General features: G+C 39.0%; 1 protein-coding gene across 4 annotated transcripts in view; it reads left to right on the top strand.

Moving 5' to 3' along the window:
- The window catches only part of LOC106882253 (stromal interaction molecule homolog), a 276,144-nt gene that overhangs the window by 129,966 nt on the left and 124,151 nt on the right, over positions 1-22,027 (top strand). For all 4 annotated transcript variants that reach the window (XR_016244776.1, XR_016244775.1, XM_052973512.2 and 1 more), the window contains exon 3: positions 9,025-9,139. Coding sequence is in view for 2 of the 4 variants with exons in the window: in XM_052973512.2 (XP_052829472.1) it covers positions 9,025-9,139 (115 nt within the window). In the remaining 2 variants the exon portion in view is untranslated. The remainder of the gene's footprint in view (positions 1-9,024; positions 9,140-22,027) is intronic.

Raw genomic sequence — 22,027 nt, 5'->3', positions numbered from 1 at the left:
ACTTACGGAAAATGTTTCAAATTCACAGACTTTCATTGTCAAAATTGTCTGTTTGAGAAATATTGCATATAATGTTGCATAAATATACACACAGACACCCACATGTCATTAACATCATCATCATCATCATCATCATCATCATCATCATCATCATCATCATCATTTACTGTCCAGTTTCCATGTTGCGTGGATTGGACATGTAGACAGGATCTGATGAGTCCAAGGACTGCACTATGGTCTTGTGTCTGTTTTGGCATAGTTTCTATGGTTGGTTACCACCCTTCCTAACACCAACCAGTTTACAGTAGGCACTAGTGAGGTTGTCATGCAAGTCTATGAAACCTGAAGAAGCATCCTTTGGGTTTTAAAGTATGAGAGAAGAGGTCGGGGTAGAAGCAGGTTCTTATCTAGCGTCTAGATGGATACTCGCATTTAGGAGAGAAAGTGAGAGTGAATTTGTGGTAATGAAATGCCCAGGTGACATCTTAAGGTATGGACACACATACACACCCATCAAGATGCCTGGCACCTCGCTGTTCTTAAGATGACTTGTTGAGGCTGCTCCCCCTTCGTGAAGAGGACAGGCCTGCAAGAGTTCTGTGCTGATGCCATGTAAATGGCACTCATGCCAGTGCCACATAAAAGTGCCCATGTGGTGCCACATTAAAAGCACCCAACACATACTGTAGAGTCGTTGGTGTTAGGAAGAGCATCCAACTGTGGAAACCATGCCAAATCAGTCTGGAGTCTGGTGCATCTCTCCAGCTTTCAGCTCTGGTCAAATCATCCAACTCATGTCAGCATAGGCAATGAACATTAAATGATGATGATGATGATGTTAAACATTAAATGTTTCTTTTCTTTCAACATGCTTCACTGTGGCCCGAAAACATTGTATTTACTGTTTGTCTCTCTCTCTCAGGCTATTTATATAGTAAAAAGTAAATCTGTCTATTTTGAAACAACATTGCCAATTTTACATATTTGGCATGGATGTCCAGACACTTTCCAGAGCAATCTTAATCTATGGAAAAAAACAAAAAAACAAAACAAAAAGCAAAAGCAAAATATACAAAACTGGGCCCAAGGTTCTGTTGAGGGAAAACGGGGAGGAGTCAAGAAGGGGAATGAGAAACACAGAGTTGTCATGTATTGGTAGTGGGGGTAAAGAAGAAACAGTTGAGGTGGATGCTGGTTGGAGGCATAGAAGCATTCTAAAATATGTTGTCAGTTTGTCTCTTTGTCTCCCTCTCTTTCTCTCTCTCTCTCTATCTTGCATCTCTCTTTAATTTTTCTTTTTCTCTCTTAGTCCTTTTACTCATTACTCTCAGATAACAATGAAGGTGGTGTGTGTGTGTGTGTGTGTGTGTGTGTGTGTGTGTGTGTGTGTGTGCATCTTCATGTTATGTTTATCCTCTGACGCTACTTGACAACTGGTGTTAGTTTGTTTACATTCCTGTGACTTACCAGTTCGACAATAGAGACTAATAGAATAAATACCAGGGTTACAAAAAGTACTGAGATTAATTTGTTTATCCAAACCCTTCCAGATGGTATCCCAGCATAGCTACAGTTCATTGGCTGAAGCAAGTAAAAGGTATATACAACAAGCTTCTTTCAGTCTCTGCCTACTAAATCCACTAAGATGGCTTTGATTAGCCTTGGGCTATAAAAGGTGTCATGCAATGAGACTGAACTTGAAACCATCTGGTTGGGGACCAAACCTCTTAGCTATACAGCTGTGAATGTGTTTAAATAGATACATACAACAGATGAGTGAAGTACAAAATAGACTTCTGAAGACAGTAAAAGTACGGTGGCTGAACCTGAGAGGAAGAAAGAAAATGGAAGAAAAAGACTTAGAGAGAAAGAAATAAAATTGAGAGACATATGTGATTAAATTTATGGGAGGAGGAGGAAGGTTAAAATAGAAAGACAGAAGCACAAAAAAGAAAGATGATGAGAAATATGACACTTTAATTGTATCTTAGTATGTTGTAAAGTGATGTACCAACAAGAGAGGATACACTTGTGAGGTGGGGATGAAGAAGAAGATATTAGATAAGAAACCTGACTTAAACAGACAATTGAAATAAAAGAAAGAATTGGAAGTAGAACAAAACAACGTCTATGAAATCAGAGTGTGAGACACTAGAGAGATTCTTAGTCTTCTGTTTTTCATGATGTATACTGGCTTTGAATTACAAGAAAATACAGAAAGTATAATATAAAACAAATTATTGTGTGTGTCGTGTGTGCTTACATGTATGTACATACATACATACATACAAACGTGTGTGTGTGGGTGTAATGAGCAAAAACAAGAGAGACAAGTTTTAACAAATGTGTTATTAGTATAAGTATAATACTTAAGAAGATGGAAGGAGTCTTTAATGTTTCGGGCACTAGCCCTTCATCAGAAACAGGAAAGAAGAAGAAGGAAGAAAACAGGAGGAAAGGTGATAGACAGCAGGAGGAAAGCCAAATGCTATGGTAAAAGACATTTGCACAAAGCACCACACACTGGGATCAAACCCAGGAATATGTCATTGCAGAGTTAATTTGTTGGTCACACAACTGTGCCTGTGTTGGTTCTGAATTTTTATGGATTCATAGAATAATGTGAATGTACAGAGGAAAATAGAATGGAATTATCAAAGTTAAAAATTTATCTTGTGTTATTTTATTGAGACTCACACAAATATTCATGGAAAATATTTCTTTTCATAAAGGATTGATTTTTTTAAAAGAAAGTTGATATAAGAAATGGTGAATTGATTATTGACATTAGTTTATTAGGAAAATGCTAAAGCTTTTGTTTAAGAAAGATAGAATGTTTAAATGGAGAAAAAAAAAAAAGATGAAGAAAAATTGTATCATAGATTGGTTTGATTTTTTTTTTTTTTCATAATGTCATTGAAATTTATTCCATACTGTTGAACTACCAGCTGAATGAATTGCTGTTGGTAAATAATTCTGGTAGAATTTTTATATAAGACCATGTTTATATTTTTGGAAAAGAAATATACTGCCAAGACACTGTCATTCTATTGACGATGCTTAGGAATGTTGTAAGATTAGACATGTATGCATTCTCTCTCTCTCTCTCTCTCTCTCACACACACACACACACACACACACACACACACACACACACCAACCAACCATTGTGGTTTGGCTTGTTTATGACTGATTTAGCCATACAACACAGATAAACCCATCTACAGCTGCTGCAAGAGAAATGCTGTTCTGATTTTGATATACTGTATCATGGTTCTTCCTTAGCCTCCATGTACTCATGGAGCCAAGCCTCATGGTTAGAGGTTACAGTGAACTATTGACCGTGGTCAGTATGATAGGTACCATGATTTCTTCAGGGTGTTCTTATACCTTTTCGATGATGTCACTTTGTCTAAATGGTCAGCTGCAATGCTGTATGGACAACACATTTCTCGTTATATCCAATAATTCATGCAATGTGACAACTTTTCTTCTAGATAATGACTTGTCTGTCATAAAATTCTAATTTTGGATTTATGAATGAGAGGAGTACTACTTGATGTATGTTGAAGAGTTTATTCATTCAAAGCTGATGATACCACAGTTTAGGTCCTCCTCGTCCTCCTCCTCGTCCTCCTCCTCGTCCTCCTCCTCCTCGTCCTCCTCCTCCTCGTCCTCCTCCTCCTCGTCCTCCTCCTCCTCGTCCTCCTCCTCGTCCTCCCCTCGTCCTCCTCATCCTCGTCCTCCCCCTCGTCCTCCCCCTCGTCCTCCCCCTCGTCCTCCTCGTCCTCGTACTCCCCCTCATCCTCCTCCTCGTCCTCTTCCTTGTCCTCCCCTCCCCCTCCTCCTCGTCCTCCTCCTCGTCCTCCTCCTCGTCCTCATCGTCCTCCTCGTCCTCCTCCTCCTCCTCGTCCTCCTCCTCCTCATTTTATTTTACTAGGATGTATGGGTTGTTTCAGGTCTGAATCACTTCTTATTTGGTGTTATTTTCTCCCAGACAGGTGTCCCACTTATATGTTCCACTTTTGGCTTGGTTTCTATGGCTGGATGACCTTTCTAACACCAACTGCTTTACAACATGTTGGGGGTGCATTTTATTGTGGCACCAGCACTAAAGAAGTTATCTTGTCCTTAGCAAGACCGAAAGGTTCTCTCTGCCTACATTGTTTCCATTTATTTGTCAACCACTTTATAATAAACGGCACCACTGTACTGGTGCCATTTATTGTTGAATGCAGGGGATATATTTGCAAAGACTGGTAAGAAATGAGACAAGTGTGCTTTGCTGAATATGTGAAGTGTGCATGAACAGTGGAACACGAATAAAATGAAAGAAAAACTGAATACAAGACAAATGGGATGTGGCATGCAAAAGAGAAATCTTATGCTGGCCTGAGGTATGTAATGTTCATGGAAGATGGCAGTTGAATTATAAAAGTGCTTACCATTCAAAATGGTTGAAACTTGTAGAAAAAGGGGTCAACTAAGGAAGAAGACAAAATGAAGTGGTGAAGACTGATCATGAGAGATTGTATTTTATGAAAATGACAAAGGATGCATCTGAATCCATGCAAACATGAAAAAAGACAACTGGCTATGGTCAGTATAATAGGTGCCATGATCTCTTCAAAGTGTTCTGATACCGTTTCTATGGTGCAACCCTGTCAAACTGGTCAGTTGCCATGCTGTACACACATACACATACACATTTCTGGTTGTGTCTTATAAGTCATACAATGCTACAACTTTTCTTCTATGTACCCTAACTTGTCTGTAAGTGTAAAAATAATGAAGGCAGTGGTGATGGAGATTGGAATGTGTCTACATTTGCGGCCTAGTGGTTAGGGTGTTACACTCATGATTGCAAAATTGTAACGCTGACTCCTGGACCAGGTGTTGCATTGTGTTCTTGGACATGTTACTCTGCGATCGCTTTCACTGTCACTTTCTCTCTCTCTCTCCCATTACTCTCTCATTTCCAGTATTCCTGTCTTTTTATTCCTCTTGCTTTCCCTGCCATCTTGCTCAAGCTGTTTCTTGTTGAATCTCCTGATGAGCAATCACCCTTTAACTCTCTCTCTCTCCCTTTCTCTCCCATATACTTTCTCTCTCTCACTCTCTCTCTCCCATACTTATCACACTGGTTCTCTTCCAATACACTTTTCTCTATTTCCTTCTCACTCCGATTCTCTTCTGTCACTGTCTCTTCGATATGTCAGGGACGAAGCAGCCTTTTGGTGCTGGTAAATAAACAAAGGAAATTTCAAAAGGATAAGACTCTTTAACTCTTACTGGAGGCATGACAACCTCTTCTATTCCTGATGTCATGGTAAAATGCTCTCAGTACAGTTGGTAAAAAATATACACAATGCAGATTAGAGTTGATAGTCAAATCTTGTCAGGTACAAGGCAAGCTCTAATTTTCTACTAATTGCACAATTAAAATGCACAAATGCACCCAATCCACTCTGTTAGGCAGAAATAGGAATATAGCATCCAGAGAGAGAAACCATGCCAAAAGTAGGAACATATAAGTGAAATGTGGTTCCCAACTTATCTCAGAGAGGAGACAGACTGTGATTGCCTGTATCATCATCTGGGGAGCCAGTGGCTGCACCAGGCTCCAATCTGATCTGGCAATGTTTCTACAGCTGGAATCCCTTCTTAACGCCAACCACTCCGAGAGTGTAGTGGGTGTTTTGTACGTGCCACCAGCACAGGAGCCAGTGAGGTGGCCCTGGCATCAATCATGGGAGCCAGTTGGGGGACGCTGGTATCAGCCACGTTCAGATGGTGCTTTTTACGTGCCACTGGCATGGGAGCCAGTCAGGCGGCCCTGGCATCAACCACATTTCAATGGAGCTTTTTATGTGCCCCTGGCATGGGAGCCAGTCAGGCGGCCCTGGCATCAACCACATTTGGATGGTGCTTTTTACATGCCACTGGCATGGGAGCCAGTCAGGCGGCCCTGGCATCAACCACATTTCAATGGAGCTTTTTATGTGCCCCTGGCATGGGAGCCAGTCAGGCGGCCCTGGCATCAACCACATTTGGATGGTGCTTTTTACATGCCACTGGCATGGGAGCCAGTCAGGCGGCCCTGGCATCAACCACATTTCAATGGAGCTTTTTATGTGCCCCTGGCATGGGAGCCAGTCAGTCAGGCAGACCTGGCATTGACCACATTTGAATGATACATTTTATGTGCCACCGGAACGGGAGCCAGTCAGGGGGCACAAGCCTCAGCTATGATTTTGGTTTTACTTGACTCAACAGGTCTTCTCAAACATATCATATTGCCCAATGCATCAAGGGTACTCTTAAATGGGCCAGACATGCAACACTGGCATCGGCCATGGCTGCGGTCTCATACTCCTGTCATAGCCTCTGTGAAGCCCAGCGTTCAAAGGTCATGCTTCACCACCTCATCCCATGTCTTCCGCAGTCCACCTCTTCCACAGGTTCCTTCCACGATTAGGGAGTGACACTTCCTCACACAGCTGTCCTCATCCATACATAACACATGACCATACCAGTGCAGTTGCCTCTTTTGCACACCACATTTGATGCTTCTTATGCTTAATTTTTCTCTCAAGATACTTACACTCTGTCGTGTATGCACACTGACATTACACATCCAGCAGATCATACTAGCTTCATTTCTTTGAAGCCTACGCATGTCCTCAGCAGTCATGGCTCATGTTCCGCTGCCATGAAGCATGGCAGTTTGCACACATGTCATACAGTCTACCTTTCATCTTGAGTGAGAGGCCCTTACCTGCTAGCAGATTTCACATAAGCGTAGTGATACTAATAACCTGGCGTTAGAGCTGAATATACATATGCTTTGGAGCAAAGTGTTAGTTGAGTATGGAACAGTGATAAGAAATTGAATGCATGACTAGGGAAGAAGAAATTATATCATGAACTTCATTAGCTTGCAGATGTTTCTGCTATATGATGTTATGTGCACATAGTTGAGTGCTTGTGTATCACCTTATAGCTTCATCAGAGCTTCAAACATGAAGTGCAGTTTTATTTGGGAAAACATTTTCATTTATGCATACATACATACATGCCTACCTACCTACCTACCTACCTACCCATCCATCCATCCATCCATGGCTGTGTGGTAAGAAGCTTGTTTCCTAACCACATGGCACCTTGGGTAGGTGTCTTCTACTGTAGCCCCAGGCTGAACAAAGTCTTTTGAGTAGATTTGGTAGATGGAAACTAAAAGAAACCCATCGTATCTATCTATCTATTTGTCTGTCTGTCTGTCTGTCTGTCTGTGTCTTTGTGAATGTATTTGTCCCATACCACCACTTGACAGCTGGTGTTGGTATGTTTATGCCCCCCGTAGCTTAGTGTTTTGGTAAACGATACTGATAGAATAAGTACCAAACTTCAAGGTGGTGCCCCAGCATGGTCACAGTCTAATGACTGAAACAAGTAAAAGATAAAAGTTATATACACACATATACACACATTTGTTTGGATGTATTATCCAAATATGTGTGTGTAATATAAATGCATATATTTATTTATTTCATTTATACACAAAAAACAAAACAAAATAAATACATTTATTCTCTTACATTCATTTGCCTTGTTATTGTTTGAATTGTAAACATTGTAAAAACATTCTTAGAGAAATGGTTATTAGATGACATTTGAGTAAAAGCATCTTTTTTGTTTTTCTTTTACCTCAGATGCTTCATCAATATTTGTCATCTTTTATAGAGTAAAAGATGTTATCACACAACAACTAAATCTTCTTGTCTGTATAAATCTATGGAAGAATTATTGAAATATTTCCTTTGCATTGATATTAACAGCAAAATTTCTCTACTTTGTAACGAATAGTTGCATTGTCAGAAACATGTAGAAGATGATTTGGCATTCTAAGACAAATTTACAGCGGAGTTTGCATCATCTTCAAATATCGTCAGTTCCGACAGTTGATGAAGATGTAGCAGTAGAAATATATTTATTAGGAATTAAAAAAAACAATTTTTAAAATGTATAAAGAAGGAAAATATCTATGCATTGTGGAAAGGAAGAAAATTGCGGAAAGTGAATTATGAAAGAACAAGATTAAATTTAAAAACACAAAGTGTTTAAAAGGGATGATTTGTTTTCTGTTGAGATGCTATAAGAGATAGGAAAAACATTATTCAAATGTGATGTCTGTAAAAATTCTTTCTCTCAAAAAAAAAAAAATGATAACCTCACCACTCAACAAATGTATTCATAGAGGAGAGAAACCATATCACTGCGATATCTGTGATAAACCATTCTCATGGAAATACCTTAATTACTCACAAACGTTTTCATGTGAGAAAGAGAGGGAGAAGCCATGTTGCTGTGATATTTGTAAATCATTCTGTGTGTTAGGTAGCTCAACTACTCACAAACATTCATACAGGGAGAAACCTTATCATGATGATATCTCTGGTAAATCACTCTCTGTAGTAACTTCACTAATAATGAATGTATTTCATGTAGGAAGAAAACGCTATCATGGCAATATCTGTAGTAAATCAGTCTCCAAAAATGGTGAATTAACTATATACAAATGCATTCATACAGGAGAAAATGTATAGTGATTGCAAGATTGTTCAATGTGTGTGTATGTGCATGTATGTATGTTTGTATAATGTGTATCTGTATCCATTTGTATGTGTATTTGGTTATGTGTGTATCTATATTGACACAGTTGTAAAGAAATGACTTCGAAATATATATGTTTGTATCAACATGTGTTCTGACTCTCAGTTGCCATTTAGTATTCATTTAGTCCTACTGTTTATTGTATAGAGCCATTCTTTATTTTCTTGGATGGTTGAGCATTAAAGATAACCCATTAAAAAAATAGAATTTTTCTTCATATCAAAATTTGGTAAAGCTCCATAAACACGTATTTAATCTACTTTTATAATATTTTCTTTTAACCCAAAGCATTCAGTGTTCAAATATTAATAAAGTTGTCTATTTTTTTCTTCTCTTTTCTTACCCTCTTAGTTTTTACGAGTGGAATTACAGTATACGGATGGCTTTGAAAGGCATTTTACATTTCATGGGAATGACGGATTTATTAGCGTTGAAGATCTTTGGAAGTCTTGGAAACAGTCTGAAGGTAAGCTGCAGCACTTATAAAACTAAAATGGTTGTAATTATTTTCTTTTATTTTGATATGAAAAGTAAGTGACAAGGAAGTTTAGATGGATGGATGACCCCCACTCTCAAGTTTGATACGGAGATTGACATGTAGGAGAATGCGTTCATCATTAATACCAGTGTTTAGGTGCAAGTATGGCTGTGGGGTTAAAAAACTTGCTTTGCAACCCTGTGGTTTCAGGTTCAACCCCATTGTGTAGCACCTTGGTCAAGAATCTTCTACAATAGCCCCAGGGCAACCAGTACTTTGTGAGCAGATTTGGTTGATGGAAACTATGTATGGAAGCCCACTGTGTGTGTGTGTGTGTGTGTGTGTGTGTGTGTGTGTGTCTTTGTGCATGCCCCTGCCGCCATCACTTGGCAATCTGTACTATATTGGTTCATACATTAAGTTTAGATTTAATTTTGGATATCATGGGCAGTGTAGATATCATGGGCAACATTCTTAAAAAGTTAAAAAAGCTTGTTAAGGATGTTGAAGAAAATGCTATGCAATATTTGCCCCAGTTCTTTATCTTCTCAGTTCAAATCGTTCCAATGGTATGTTTGTCTTTCATTTTCCTGAGGTCAATTAGATAAATTAGCAATTTGGGAAAGTGTCTTCTACTATAGCCCTGGGTCAACTATTGCATTATGAGTTAATATGGTTCGGGAAACAGTGTAGAAGCCTTTTGTGTTTGTGTGTGCATGTGTGCGTGTGTGTGTGTGTGTGTGTGTGTGTGTGTACCTTGCCATCACATGACAACTAGTGTTGGTTTGTTTGTGTCCTTATAACTTACTAGTTTGGCAAAAGAAACGAAAGAATAAGTACCAGACTTAGCAGCATTTCTTCGAGATTTGTTCAACTAAAACACTTCAGAATGACCCAGCATGACCGCAGTCAAATTATTGAAATAAGTAAAACATAAAAGATACGAGGTGCTGCTGAGATGTTTGTGGCTTTGGGTTAAAGAGAATGGAGGAGGATCAGTTAATTATGATTTTATTCATCGTGATGGCACCTGTACCAGTAAATCACTAAGAGCACCGTCCGATCGTGATTGTTGCCAGAGCACCAGCTGTCTGGCTTCCGTGCTGGGGGCACGTAAATAGCACCACTTGAGCGTGATCATTACCAACATTGCCCTCCTGGCACTTGTGCCAGTGGCATGTGAAAAGACATTTGAGCAAGTTTGTTGCCAGTACCCCTGGACTGGCTCCTGTGCAGGTGGCACGTAAAATACACCATTTTAAGTGTGGCTGTTGCCAGTACCTCTTGACTGGCCTTCGTGCCGGTGGCACATAAAAGCACCCACTACACTCTCGGAGTGGTTGGCGTTAGGAAGGGCATCCAGCTGTAGAAACTCTGCCAAATCAGATTGGAGCCGGGTGCAGCCACCTGGTTCACCAGTCCTCAGTCAAATCGTCCAATCCATGCTAGCATGGAAAGCAGACGTTAAACGATGATGATGATGATGATGATTCCCCTCTCATATCTACACACTTATTACAGCAGTCCTTCAGTTTTTCTAAGAACTCAGAAAGTTAGGTGCCCAACCAGGCCTTCACAATACTCTTAAAGCCAAGAAAATTTCAGCACCCTTTTGTAAATCTTTCTTTTTCTATATATTATTTTTTCTTTATTTTATGTGAATTTTTCTTCTTTTGTTTTTTTGTCATTTGCTGCTATATCTCAGTTTTGGTATCCTTGCACTTAAATACTGTAACATTCCATATGTAATAGTCATTTATTCCTCCCACTAATGTCAAGATTACAATTTGGGGTGTGTATAATATTTGGTATTTGGCTGCAAATTTTTTTTTCTCCCCCCATCCACTTTGGAAAAACAAACAAAGATTTATTATGTTTTAAATTATTGTATTATTATATATCAATATCACTGTATTGATCAGACTGTAGGACAGTGTTATATACTGCTGTTCACAGTATGCTTCATTGCATTGTTGGAGTTTTCAAATAATGTCACTCCATGGGCAAGGCATGCAAGCCAACATTTTCCTTGAATGGGATGTGTGTCTGTTGCAGGGTAATCCATTTACAACTGAATGGACTGGAGCAACGTGAAATGAAGTGTTTTCCCCAATAACACAACGTGCCACCAATCTGGGAATCGAAACCTCAATCTTGTGATCTTGAGTGCAACACCCTAACCACTAGGCCGTGTGCTTTCACTAAATATCAATATATTTTATGCAATATGAAATATTGGTTTCAAATTTTGGCACAAGGCCAGCAATTTCAGGAGAGGAGTAAGTCAATTACATCTACCCCAATGTTCAACTGGTACTCATTTTATTGACGCCAAGAGGATGAAAGGAAAAATCGACTTCGGCAGAATTTGAACTCAGAACATAAAGACAGATGAACTGCTGCTAAGCATTTCACCCATCATGCTAACGATTCTGACAGCTTGCCGTCCTATATGCAATATGCAATATATTACATATATGCAATATATTACAATATATTGGATTATTATTGATTACCTGTTCTTGTGGTAGTAGCATAGAATATTGAGATATACATGATGTTATCCATTTTAAGACTATTTAGGCTTCAGATTGAGATGCGTATTATACATAGCAACATGTTACATGTAGACGTTTACAGAAAATAAATCATTATTCAGAATACTATTATTCCAAAAATGGTAAGTTGGCAGAATCATTAGCGAATTATTAGCACATTGGACAAAATGCTTAGAAGAATTTCTTTGAGGTTTATGTCCAGAGTTCAAATTCTGCCAAAGTCAGTTTTGCCTTTTGTCCTTTTAGAATTGATAGAAATAAGTATAAGTTGAAAACTGGGGTTGATGTAATCTATTAGCCCCTCCCCTCCAAATTTCAGGCATTGTGCCTTTAGTGGGGGGATTTATTGTGATAATGATGATTAGTTTTAGAAGCAGAGGGATGGTATGTTTAAAGTTCTCTTTTATCTCTCTCTCACTCTCTCCAAAGTTGGTAAAATAAGTAACAGTCATATGTTGGGGGTTAAATTCAATTCACTTGTCTCTAACTTGCAAATGTGTGGGCTTATTCCACTGTAAGATGTCATCATCTTCATCACCACCACAATCATCATCATCACTGCCACCATCATCACCACCACAATCATCATCATCGTGACCTCCATCACCGCCACCACCATCGTCAACACGACTACCATCATCATTGCTATCACCGTCATGACTCACCGTCATCACCATTACCATCATCATTCTCACCTTCTCCCTCTTCATCACTACCATTGTTGTCATTATTATCTTCCATTCTTCTAAGATTGATAAAATAAATTACCAGGCGTGGCTGTGAGGACACAGGCTCAGGTATGGCTGTGTGATAAGAAGTTTACTTCCTAACCACATGGTTCCAGATTCAATCCTACTGCATGACACCTTGGGCAAATACCTTCTACTATAGCCTCAGGTTGATCAAAGCCTTGTGAGTGGATTTGGTAAAATGGAAACTGAAAGAAACCCATTGCATATATGTATATATATATATATATATATACACATAAAAAGCATGCAGTTTAAAGTGGTTGGCTTTTAAAAGGGCATCCAGCTGTAAAAACCTTGCCAAAACTGACCTCACCTTTGTTGGTGCCATGTAAAAAGCACTCAATCCACTCTGCAGAGTGGTTGGTGTTAGGAAGGGCATCCAGCCATAAAAAACCCTGCCAAAACAGACAGTGAAGCATGGTGCAGTCTTCTGCCTGGACAGCTGCAATCAAACTGTCCAACCCATAACAGTATGGAAGGAGGACGTTAAATGATGATGATGATGTATATATATCCATGTGTGTGTATCTATGTTTGTTGCACATTACTGTTTGACAAATGGTATAGGTGTGTTTATGTCCCCATTACTTAGTGGTTTAGCAAGAGAGATTGACAGAATGGTGGTGGATCAGCAAAAGAAAGTGCTTTGTGATATTTTCTCAGTTCTTTACATTCTATGTTCAAATCCTGTCAAAGTGTTGATTTTACCTTTCATCTTTTCTGGGCCAGTAAAACAATTACCAATCAAGTACGAGGTCAATACAATTGACAAGTCCCCTCCCCCAAAACTTCAGGCTTTGTGCCTAAAATAGAAATTGCTACTAATACTACTACTATCGTCTCCAGCAGCCAGAACCCAACTGCTTTCAAAAATTATGTAAAAAAAACAGGAAAAATAATCCAGAATCCTTGTCTGGTACCAGATTGATCCCCAAATCTAATCAGTTTGTGCCAGTCACGAGGCCAAACATTCCTGACAGTTTCATCCGAATCCATCCTGCGGTTCTTGAGATATCTTGTCCAAACAAATAAACGCGACTGAAAACAATACCTCCACCTTAGCAAAAGCCGAGGTAATAATAAATGCCCTGATGCAGTACCAGGCACTGACTCCCATGGCTTTTGATCTTAACTATTTGAAAGTGTTGTCATGTACATTGTTTTGTCTTGGTATAAAAGATGGGCTACAGCAAATATTCTGCTTAATACCACAAATTTGCTTGTCAGTTGTTTGACCTTAACCAGTTGAGCATGTCCCTTGGTGGTTGACGATATGTGCATCTCTGGTCACGAGCAGAAGTAGTCGGGGAGCATCATAGCCATGTGTTGAGAAGAATTCTTTGGAGTTTGAATATTTGACCCCTGGAAACATTGGTGTTTCGTTCAACATCCTTAAACAACTTTTATTCAGGGACCTTTTGAGCAGGATGGTCTCCTCAACCTGAAGAAAATTCTAACAGGACCCCACCTGCAAGGTCATGCGCTGTTTATCTTGATATGAGATCACCATGTCGTGCACATATGGTTGTGGTGTATGTACCTGGTGTACCCTTATCAGACAGGTAGTCATGATGGTTATATTGGGCTTTATATATTTGTACCCCGTGTCACTTTGATGACATGCACTGCTCTCTCACTCAATAATAATAATGATAATTGTTCTTATTATTATTGAGAGTGGATAGTTTGACAGAATTGTTGGAACATTGGGAGCAATGCCTTATTATATTTATTTAATTATATTTATTTAATTGTGGCTTTCTACATCCTGAATTCAAATACTCTTGAGATTAAAGTTGCTTTACATCCTTTCAGGGTTGATAAAATGTAGCAGCAGTTAAGAGTTGGCTTGGTGGTTTCAACTAGATCCACACCCTACTTTAAAACCACTCTCCTTGTGTCTATGCAAGAAACAGTTGTTGTTATCATCATCATCATCACCAAGTTTTTAACTGTTTTATGTTTCTACAGCACTGCCAGGTATATTTCTATATTTTAAGAAGTCTGCAGCATTATCTCATTGAACTCGTTGTATACTACATCCATTTTATTTTGTGGTGGCATTAATTTTGCTGTTTCATTATTCTGTATAATGATTTATTTACTGCACAACATGCTGTTATGCATAATACACATCTTGAACTGAGGCCAAAATAGTTTTTAAAAAATCTATAATACCATGTGCATCGCAAAATATTTAGCATTTCATTTGTTTAATACTTAGAATATTCATCCATTTTCTCTGCCCACTATTCCCAGGAAGGTCAAGGACATTGAGTCTCAGACATCTCTTCCATAGGGTCCTATCAGAATCAAAAGCAATTGTCATTACACTTCCCGACTGGATGAGATGTATAATTTCATTGGATAGTTTTTGTGTTTCGTGTGTATTATATGAGTTGTTTTAGTATGCAGTGGTGATGGTGGTGATTGCATACAGGGTGCACTGTGTGGTTTGTGTGGATTGTCTTATGTTATTGAGTGAAAATTTTGTACAATATCAATTATCTGATTGTTGATGGTGTATTGGTCGGGTTATCTTATTGGGTGGTAGTTGTGCATGTGCTGTGAAAGGTAGGTTGTTGTTGGTTAACCCCAGGTCAGTCTTAAATAAGGATACCTATGTTATAGTAGTGACTTACCTACAGGCATGGAAGTGCTCTCAGACAGGCCTATCTGAGATGTGTACAGAACCATGAAATAAATCTGTTTACTTAGTATCCAAGGATTACTGGCTTTTGGGATTATGTCAAAAAGGCGGATGAGTTCATCCAGCAAATGATCTCTTTGGGAAAATCACTCTGTCCCTATCCGTTAATCAAGAAGGGCAAGAGATTTTCCTCTGTCTGAGATGTATGATGTAAATGGGCTGAGGACATTTTCCTCTTCACTCATTTTTAAGTTCCATTTGGAAAAAGGAAAATGTAAGGGAACAGTGAAGTGTTCCCCTTAATCTTTTACTCGCTTTTACTTTGTTTCAGTCATTTGACTGCAGCCATGCTGGAACATTGCCTTTAGTCGAGCAAATCCACCCTAGGACTTATTCATTGGATGCCTAGTACTTATTCTATCGGTCTCTTTTGCCAAACCGTTAAGTTATGGGGACCTAAACACACCAGCATCAGTTGTCAACCGATGTGGGGGGGGGGGGGGACAAACACAGACACACAAACACATACACACAAACACATACACACACATACATATATAAATTATATATATATATATATATATATATATATATATATATGACGGGCTTCTTTCAGTTTCCTTATTTCTTTACTGCCCAGAAGGGGCTACACACAGACAGACAAACAAATTAAGTTGATTATATCGACCCCAGTGCGTAACTGGTACTTATTTAATCGACCCCGAAAGGATGAAAGGCAAAGTCAACCTTGGTGGAATTTGAACTTAGAACGTAGTGGCAGACGGAATACCGTTAAGCATTTCGCCCAGCATGTTAACGTTTCTGCCAGCTCGCCGCCTTCTTTCAGTTTCCGTCTACCAAATCCACTCAAAAGGGTTTGGTTGGCCAGAGGCTATAGTAGAAGACACTTGCCCAAGGTGCCACGCAGTGGGAATGAACCCGGAACCATGTGGCTGGTAAGCAAGCTACTTACCACACAGCCACTCCTACACCTTAGTTAAATTAATTAGAAGTTGAGTGTCTGTAGTGTGTATGGCTGGGGTGAATGGTTGTACCTTCAGTATATATATGTATGGTGAAAGTCAGAGAATAACGTTTGTCCTTGATGATCAAGGTGCTGTTGGACCCCTGGAGTTTCTTGGTTCTAGTCGAAGGCTCACCTGTATCAGATGTTCTGTGTCTTCACTTATTTGTACAGTATATATATTATGTTTTTTTTTTATCTCAGTTGAATTTTTTTCTTCAAAGTTCTTGGTTACCCCGTCGGCCCTGTTGCCACATAAAAAGCACTCAATACACTCTGTAACGTGGTTGGCATTAGGAAGGGCATCTGGCTGTGGATGACATGACAAAACAGACAATGGAGCCTGGAATGGCTCCCAGCTTTGCCAGCTCCTGTCAAGCCATCCAACCCATGCCAGCATGGAAAATAGACATTAAATGATGATGATGATGATGATGGTGGTTTGATTTGTATATGAACATTTGCATTTGTTTTTGTAATATCCCCTCATCTAATACCTCTGTGGCAAATAATAATAATAATAATAATAATAATAATAATAACAATAATAATAATAATATTTTTGCATTCTGAGTTCAAATACCTCTGCCTCTCATTTTATCGAGGTCTATAAATACTGGTGTCAGTGTAATTGATTAACCTGCTCTCCTTAAAACTGCTGGGCTTGTGTCTTAATTAGAAATCACCATCACTACCACCATCCTTGATGACATTATCATCACCATCAACATCATCATCATCACCACCACCACCACCACCACCACCACCACCACCATCATCATCATCCCCACCACCATCACCACCACTGTTATCATCGTCATCATCATCATTGTCATCATCATCGTCATCATCATCATCATCATCATCATCACCACCACCACTGTTATCATCGTCGTCATCATCATCATTGTCATCATCATCGTCATCATCATCATCACCATCACTGGTCGTCTTCATCATTGTCATCATCATCATCATCATTTCTTGTTTGAAAGAAACCTGAGAAACGTTTTGAGATATTTCATTTGGTTTGACAAATAAGTTGTCAAAATTTTCTGAAGACATCATAATCATGACCATCATAAGATTCTTTTAACAAAACTTATGACTAGAAGGTAAAGTGTTTGCTAGTAGACATTCAAACCATCAACGCAGCAGCAGCAGCATTTGAACCATTTTTATTGTCAGTGATGACATCACTAACATCATCACTATCATCATGCTGAACAAGTCACTGCCATTCCACCACTGACATCTTGTCACCAACTTCATTACTGCTGCTGCTGCTACTGCTACTACTACTACTACTACTATGACTACTACTATTGCTGTTGCTGCTGCTGCTCCCGTTGTCATTTCTACGGCCAACACTGCTACCATCACTACCTCTACCATCCCAATTAGGAATGTATTGAAAACTTCATGAAACGACGCAGGTGTGATGGCATAGTAGTCGATAGATTTGAAACAAAATATCAGTCATTCATTTTCCTGATTGCATTCTCTCTCTCTCTCTCTCTCTCTCTCTCTCTCTCTCTCTCTCTCTCTCTCTCTCTCTCTCTCTCTCTGACATATTGCCACAATAAATACTTGAAAGAACACGCATTCTTTTCTTTGCACCAAACCAGCCAATTATCTCAGATTGGAACTTAATAAGATTCCACGTCTTGAGATGTTTCGTTGTCATAGTTATCGCACACAAAGCCATCTGTTCTCTGTCTTCATGAGAATGTTCTTCTGTGACTGTTAAGTATTCCGCAGCTATATTCTTTGTGTTGGCGATTAACAAAAGCCGATTAAACTGACCAGAGAGGCAATTGTTCTTTGAGCCCCATCTGAGAATTGTACAAGTAACAAAATGTTCAAAATTGAACTAATAATTAATGCAGGTGCAAGTGTGGCTGTGTGGTTAAGAAGTTTTCTTTCTAAGTATGTGGTTTCAGGTTCAATCCTACAGTGTGGCTCATTGGTCAAGTGTGTTATAATTTCAGGTTGATCAATATCCTGTAAGTGGAATTTGGTAGATAGAAACTGCACAAAAACGGCCAGCTGGCAGAAACGTTAGCACGCCGGGCGAAATGCTTAGCGGTATTTCGTCTGCCGTTACATTGTGAGTTCAGATTCCGCCGAGGTCGACTTTACCTTTCATCCGTTCGGGGTCGATAAATTAAGTACCAGTTTCGCACTGGGGTCGATGTAATCGACTTAATCCCTTTGTCTGTCCTTGTTTGTCCCCTCTATGTTTAGCCCCTTGTGGGCAATAAAGAAATAAGAAACTGCACAAAAACTTGTTAACACACACACTCACAAATTGTGTGTGTGTGTGTGTGTGTGTGTGTGGGTCCATAATTGAGTTTAAATTTATAATGGTCTAAAAAAAATATGATATTGTTATTTGTCCCATTATACCCTGCAACTTGGTGGTACAAAGATAGAAACTGATGAAATAAATAATGACGTTGATATAATCAATTAAGAACTTTTCAAGGTGATGCTTCAGCATGGCCACAGTCCAGTGATTGAAGTTAGTAAGAGATATATATATATGCGGCTGTCTGGCTTCCATGCCAGTAGCACGTAAATAGCACCATTTGAGTGTGATCATTACCAGCGTCGCCTTCCCGGTACTCGTACCGGTGGCGTGTGTAAAGACATTTGAGCGAGATCGTTACCAGTGCCGCTGGACTGGCTCCTGTGCAGGTGGCACCTAAAATACACCATTTTGAGCGTGGCCGTTGCCAGTACCGCTTGACTGGCCTTCGTGCTGGTGGCATGTAAAAAGCACCCACTACACTCTCGGAGTGGTTGGTGTTAGGAAGGGCATCCAGCCATAGAAACTCTGCCAAATCAGATTGGAGCCTGGTGTAGCCATCTGGTTCACCAGTCCTCAGTCAAATCGTCCAACCCATGCTAGCATGTGTGTGTATTGTGCACATGCACATAAATGGAGACATTGTAAAATAGAGAGAGGACTCTTTAGTCTTACTGAAGACGTGACAACTCCTCAAGTTCTTGTGCCAAAATATAATGTACCCTGTACATTCTGTAAAGGAGTTGGTGTTAGGAAGGATATACAAGTATAGAAACCATATAAAAAAACTGGGAAGTGTTAACCAGAGGTGGTTTTTTGATCCATCTTGAATAAGAACTAAAACAGAAATTATAGAAAAGCAAACATAAAGACGTTAATGTTATATATGTTCTGAGTTCAAATTCTGCCAAGGTCGACTTTGCCTTTCATCCTTTTGGGGTCGATAAATTAAGTACCAGTTGCGTACTGGGGTCGATGTAATCAACTGGGCCCCTCCCCAAAGAATTTTGGGTCTTGTGCCTAGAGTAGAAAAGAATGTATCCATTTACACTATTTACATTTGACGGATATTTGTCCTCGTCTTGTTTGTTGTTAACACAACATTTCGGCTGATATACCCTCCCGCCTGGGTTTTTATCCCTAAGGTATTTTTCGAACCTGGGTTCTCATTCCTAAGGTATTTTTCGATATTATTATTATCATTATTATTATTATTATTATTATTATTATTATCAGATCACTGCCTGGAATTGAACTCAGAATCTTGGGGTTAGTAGCCCATGCTCTTAACCACTACGCCATGGGCATATGGTGTAGTGGTTAAGAGCACGGGCTACTAACCCCAAGATTCCGAGAATTAATTAGACTTAGCATGAAGAAATGGAAAGTAGATCTCTACTCAGGTGACACACTCTTAGGGAAAGTTAATATCAAAAGAGGGATTTTCCAGGGGGACTCGTTGTCCCCTTTAATATTTGTCTTATGTTTGATCCCCCTCATTTTGATATTAAGGAAGGCAAAGGCAGAGTACCAGTTCAGAAATAGTAATGGAAAAATTAACCATTTGTTCTACATGGATGATCTGAAGCATTATAGTAAGAATGAAAAAGAGATAGATTCCTTAATACAGACAGTAAGACTCTTCAGCAAAGATATAGACATGGAATTATAGACACTAATAAATATGCAATATTAGTCGTGAGGAGCAGGGGACAAGTAAACAACAGTGAAGGCATCCAATTACCAGATGGTCAGACATTAAAATCATTGAAAGGAGGAGAGAGTAATAAGTATCTAGGAGTATTAGAATCAGAGTACTAACTACAGAAATGAAAACGAAAACTGAGAAGGAGTACATCAGAAGGGTGAGGGAGCTAATGAAGGCTGTAAATACTTGGATAGTATCATTACTTAGATACTCAGCAGCTTTTGTAGAATGGACAAAAACTGAATTAGCAAAGCTAGACAGAAGAATTAGGAAGGAATTCAATATGAATGGAGGACTTCATTCTAGAGCAGGAGTAGCAAGATTATACTTACCTAGAAAGGAAGTTAGAAGAGGGTTGATATCAGTAGAAGAATGCATGGAGTTAGCTAGAGCAGATATAGACTCTTATGTAGGTAATTGAGAAAGAAGTTTATTAAAAGATGCTATAGTCACTGCAAGACATAGGGAAATCCAAACACCAAACAAACTTAAAAATCAGAGAAAAGAACAGAAATAATCTGACTGGCAGGAGAAGGGGTTGCATGGTAGATTCCCAAAGATAGTTTCAGAAAATAGTAGTAGTGAGACATGGTTATGGCTGCAGAAGGGAAAGCTAAAGAGAGAGAAAGAAAGTTTGTTAGTAGCAGCAGAAGATCAAGCATTAAGGACTAATTGGATAAACGCCAAAATAGAAATAACCAAGTAGATTCCCAATGTAGATTATGCAAATCAAAAGAGGAAAGCGTTGCTCATTTTGTAAAGGAATGTAGCATGTTGGCACTGAAAGAATACAAGAAAAGACATGACAATCTAGGGAGAGTAATCCACTGGGAGCTTTGTAGAAAGTTAGGATTTGAACATACTGATAAATGGTATGAACATGAGCCTAGTAAAGTACTAGGAAGTAAGTGAATACAAGATGATGTGGGACTTTATCATTCAGACTGACAGAGTAATAGAAGCTAGAAGGCCTGATTTGGTAGCAGTAGATAAAGAGAAGAGACTGTGCCAGATAATTGATTTTACAGTCCCAAATGATGAGAAAATCAATATGAGAGGTATAGAAAAAATAGCAAAGTATCAGGACCTAGCCATTGAATTACAGAGACTATGGAAAGTGCAGGTAAAATGTATCCCAATAGTTATAAGTGCATTAGGAACTATCCCTAGAGATCTGAACAAATGGATAGAGGAAAAAATAGGCATAAAACTCAGTTTAGTACAGCTGCAGAAGACAGTGTTATTAGGGAGAGCTAGGATACTTAGGAGGGTTCTTGGCATCTAAGGTTACTTGTTGTAGTTCGATGTTAGGATTTTTCTCTTCCAACAGCCCAATCTATTCAGTGTATATGAAATTAATAATAATAATAATAATAATAATAATAATCTTTTCTGCTATAGGCACAAAGCCTGAAATTTGGGTGGAGGAGGGGTTAAGTTGATTACATTCACCCCAGTACTTGACTGGTTTGTAATTTATCGACCCCGAAAGGATGAAAGGCAAAGTCAACCTGGGCAGAATTTGAACTCAGAACGTAGTGGCAGGCGAAATACCGCTAAGCATTTTGCCTGGCATGCTAATAATTCTGCCTTAATAATAATAATAATGATGATGATGATGATGTCATTTAAAGAATACACCAAAATACTTCTGTCATACTATTTATATTTTGTAATTAATTTATTTTAAAAGAACTGAACTGAAATGTTATATTTCCCCCTCCTGCAATTGTAAATTGATAGTCCAGCCTCTGCCAATGTTTCAGCACTCTTGCTGCTATCCACAATTTCAATTTATATTAGTTGTCCTCCTACCAAAAAAAAAAAAGAAACACAACAAAACAAAAAACAAAGAAACAGACAAAAGATGCCC

The sequence above is a fragment of the Octopus bimaculoides genome, chromosome Z (genome assembly GCF_046866305.1).
Source record: "Octopus bimaculoides isolate indiv1 chromosome Z, ASM4686630v1, whole genome shotgun sequence".
Classification (NCBI taxonomy): Eukaryota; Metazoa; Mollusca; class Cephalopoda; order Octopoda; family Octopodidae; genus Octopus; species Octopus bimaculoides.
The sequence above is the reverse complement of the archived record's forward strand: the minus strand, read 5'-3'. Positions and strand labels throughout refer to the sequence as shown.